The sequence below is a fragment of the Octodon degus genome, unplaced genomic scaffold, assembly GCF_000260255.1.
Source record: "Octodon degus isolate 3935 unplaced genomic scaffold, OctDeg1.0 scaffold00269, whole genome shotgun sequence".
NCBI lineage: Eukaryota > Metazoa > Chordata > Mammalia > Rodentia > Octodontidae > Octodon > Octodon degus.
Window position 1 is genome coordinate 461969 of NW_004524845.1, and position 3797 is coordinate 465765.

The 3797-nt window shown below is 35.0% G+C and overlaps 1 protein-coding gene across 1 annotated transcript in view; it reads left to right on the plus strand.

Moving 5' to 3' along the window:
- Dck (deoxycytidine kinase) overlaps positions 1 to 3797 on the plus strand; it is a 54996-nt gene that overhangs the window by 33415 nt on the left and 17784 nt on the right. Inside the window, exons 4-5 of the mRNA XM_023706772.1 lie at positions 2038 to 2153; positions 3705 to 3795. Coding sequence (XP_023562540.1) covers positions 2038 to 2153; positions 3705 to 3795 — 207 coding nt within the window. The remainder of the gene's footprint in view (positions 1 to 2037; positions 2154 to 3704; positions 3796 to 3797) is intronic.

Sequence of the window (3797 nt, forward strand, 5' to 3'; positions counted from 1 at the left end):
GACCTGGGGTAGGACTGGGTCTGGGGTCTCCCGGAACACCCAGCTGGAATTTAATTTTTAGATTAAATAAGAAAGGCTGTAGAATAGACAAACTTGAATTTTCCCAAGAATATTTTTTGTTTATAAATTTATCTCACTAGTTTTGTTTGTTTGTTGAGAGGAGGTCTCGCCATGTAGTTCAGGCTGTCCCTGAATTCACTATATAGCCCAGGCTGACCTCGAACTTGCGGCAGTCTTCCTGCCTCAGCCTCTCAGTGTTGGGATTACAGATGTGCCTCACCACACTGGCTAATATAAATTTAATTTAAATATTATTTTTACTCAAACATTTGCTTTAGGGCTACTTTTTATCATGGTAAAAATAGATGTGGATTCCAACAAGTTCATGAAATATACTGTCATTCTGAAACTTTTATCATTTTACTTCAATTATATTTGTTTTTTTAAATGTTTCCTTAAATCATTGTTGAGTCAATGAAATATTAAATAGAAGCATTAGCAGTTAATGCTTAAAATTTTTATTTTGACCAATTTTACATGCTTGTGTCTGTAATCTGAGCAACTACATTAAAGACAACAGTGTGCTATATGATAACCATTGTTAAATACCCAAAAAGATTCAGTGCTATACTATCATTTATAATATAGATTATGCAAAGTATGGTCTTTATGCAGTGTTTTAACAAGTGAACCTTTAAATTATTGTAGTTAATTTGAGAATTTGACTTATTGCGTAATGATTTGGAAGATTAAAGACACAACTTAAAAAAAAAGAAAATTGAGTACAGTAAAAGACACAGTATCATTAATCTCTCACAGATTAGTCTTTCTCACTTTGTACACGTTTATTCCGTCATTCTTGCCACTTTTTGATGGAGTTCTGGAAGTCCTGTCTCGTGAGTATCTTTATGAGGCGATAAAAATATGGTGACCACTGCTGCTGAGTGCTGTCTCATGGAAAGCAGACTCCTAAAAACCTTGTGTGTCCTCTTACCCTCCTTACTTGCAGATAATTTGGTACTTGTGACTTCTGGCTCTTCCCCCAAAGTCAGAGGTCATGATAGGTAGGTATTCTGAACAGTTCAAGGTGTTGAGGCAGCCATGGCAGTGCTATTGCTTCACAAAGAGTAAGAATGATAGAATAAGTGTGTCTGAAGTGAGGGAAAGTTTTATAAGGGGGATTAATGACAATGAGCCTTTTGGTGTAATAATCTTAAAAAAAAATTAACAGTGTATTTTGATTTCTTGCAGTGGACTTTTGAACAATAGCTTATAGGCTGTGATACATAAATAATGCATGCTATTTAGTTTGAAAGCTTTTTCTTTCTCTTTCATGGCACTAGGGATTGAACAGAGGCTTAAGGGCATACTAGTCAAGTACTTCTCTATTTGGATGTTCTTTTATCTTTGGATGCATGAGTAAATTTTCAGGATCTACAAACTTACAAATTGTACCTAATTTTGTATATTTTTGTCATTTTCTAGGGGAGATGATCTAGAGTCACTTGTCCAATGTGCCTACTTAATTTACAGTTATTAAAATTAAATAAAAATTTAAAATTCAGTTCCTTGGTCAACCTGCTAGTCATATTGCAGTGCTCAAACCTGCTAGCCATAGCAGTCCAGGGTAGGATAGTGTAGAACACCCCGAAGTTCTGTTTGTGGCACTGTGTAGCTTTCATCATGTTAGGGACCACAGTCTTTAGGGTTTTACATTAATGAAACAGATATTCTACAGTCAAGTTTGGTTAGTACCAAGGTAGAATTGACAAATTGACACACCAGGTACCTGTTCTCTAAAAATTTTAAGTAGGTGTTTAATGAACTTTTCTTCACCTGTCTACCAGTTATTTTGTCTTTTAGAAAAGGCTGCTTAGCCACCAAATCATTGAAAAAGCAGATGAAGGAAAAATCAACTATTTCAGTATTTTAGAAGGAATGAATATATTTTCACTAACTTATTTAGATACTAGAAAATTTTGATGACTGCAAACAGCAAGTAATTGTTCCTTATGTTTTGATTTATCTTATTTCTAGAAATGCTTGAGTAGGATACATTTACGAGGAAGAACTGAAGAGCAAGGCATCCCTCTTGAATATTTAGAGAAGCTGCACTATAAACATGAAAGCTGGCTCCTGCATCGGACACTGAAGTAAGTCTCCTCCTTCCTATGTGCTCATCATTCTGAACTCCTGTGTTAGCTTCTAATCTAATACTTGGAAGCTGTGACTAGCAACGTGTATTTTTATTTTTAATTTTAAGCCATTAATTTATTTTTGTCTCATAGAATTAGGTATGGGGAAAAAAGTTAGGTGTGGATGTTGAGTCTCAAATACAATAAGATCTCATTTTTTTCAAGATTTTGTAACTAGTATGTCCTAGTGGTATTGACAGCAGAACTCATGGATAAATGATAAGATTGTATCTGTGTGCATGATGTTTTAGTACTCTATTAGAGGAGTTATAGTAATGCAGTAGTCCCCCGTTATCTTCCATTTCACATTCCATGGTTCCAGTGCCAATAACAACCTTGGTCTGAAAATACAAAATGGGAAATTTCAGAAATAATTTATAATCTTTGAATAGTTCACCAAGCTGGGCTTATCTATAGTCCTAGCTACTTGGGAGGTTGAGGCAGGAAGATCATTCGAGCCTAGCAGTTTGAGACCAATCAATATGGGCAATATAGTTAGATTTGCTGTCAAAACAAAATAACTACCTACCTTTCTGAGTAGTGTGATGAAATCCTGTGTTGTCCTGCCCCAACCCATCCTGTCTGGTACAGTTAGGATATGAATCAGCTCCTTGTCTAGCATATATGTACTACCATCTGAGAGTCATCTGTAGCACTCTGTATAAGATCAGCTGTCACAATATCATAGTGCTTGTGATCAGTTTGCCTTATTTTCTTCACAGTAGTCCCAAAGCAAAAGAGCAGTGAATGATGCTTTTAATCACATCTGCTAAAGAGAAGCCATTAAGTGTCTCTTATGTGGAAAAGTAAACATTCTTAACCTAATTTTAAAAAATCACTTTTGATATAGAAAAGGCATTAAATTTGTATTTATATTTATAGGAACAACCAAGTATATTATATGTAGGGTTCACCTGTGTGTAGTTTCAGGCATTTATTGGAAACCTGGGAATATTTAGGTTTCAGATTTGTTTCTTAGATCAGGACCGTGCAGTAGTGTGGCATAGTAGTCTCATTAGTCAGCTCATGACTCAAATGCAGTCTCATTCTACCATGTAACCTTGAATCGCCTTGGAGCCTCAGGGGACTTCTCTGAATTTTAGTTTGCTGCCTCTTTGGTATTGTGGGTATTGAATTTGAGCCATGAATTCTGGACAGCTGCTCTACTTCTGTGCTATATCCTCAGTTCTCCTTCACCTTTAAGTGCAATTTCCTTTTCATATGGTTTCTTTTTCTGAGGAATATTTTATGTTACAGGGCCTATTTCTACATGTTTATTGTGTCTAAAGATTTTTTCATTTATATATAGTACATTTTTATTTACAGACAGTAAATCCACATGAGGAAGGGGCTGTCAGTTATATTACTTCCAAAGTAACTTTAGTGTCAACTGATTGACAGCATTTTGATTTTCCAGTTATATAAGAATGAGTTTTTTTTTAAATGAGTTTTTAATGTGTTTGTGTTTATTGATTGTCTGATTTTGTTCATTTCTTTCTTTTTAAATAGAACCAACTTTGAGTATCTACAAGAGGTACCTATCTTAACATTGGATGTTAATGAAGACTTTAAAGACAAGCATGAGAGTCTGGTTGAAAAGGT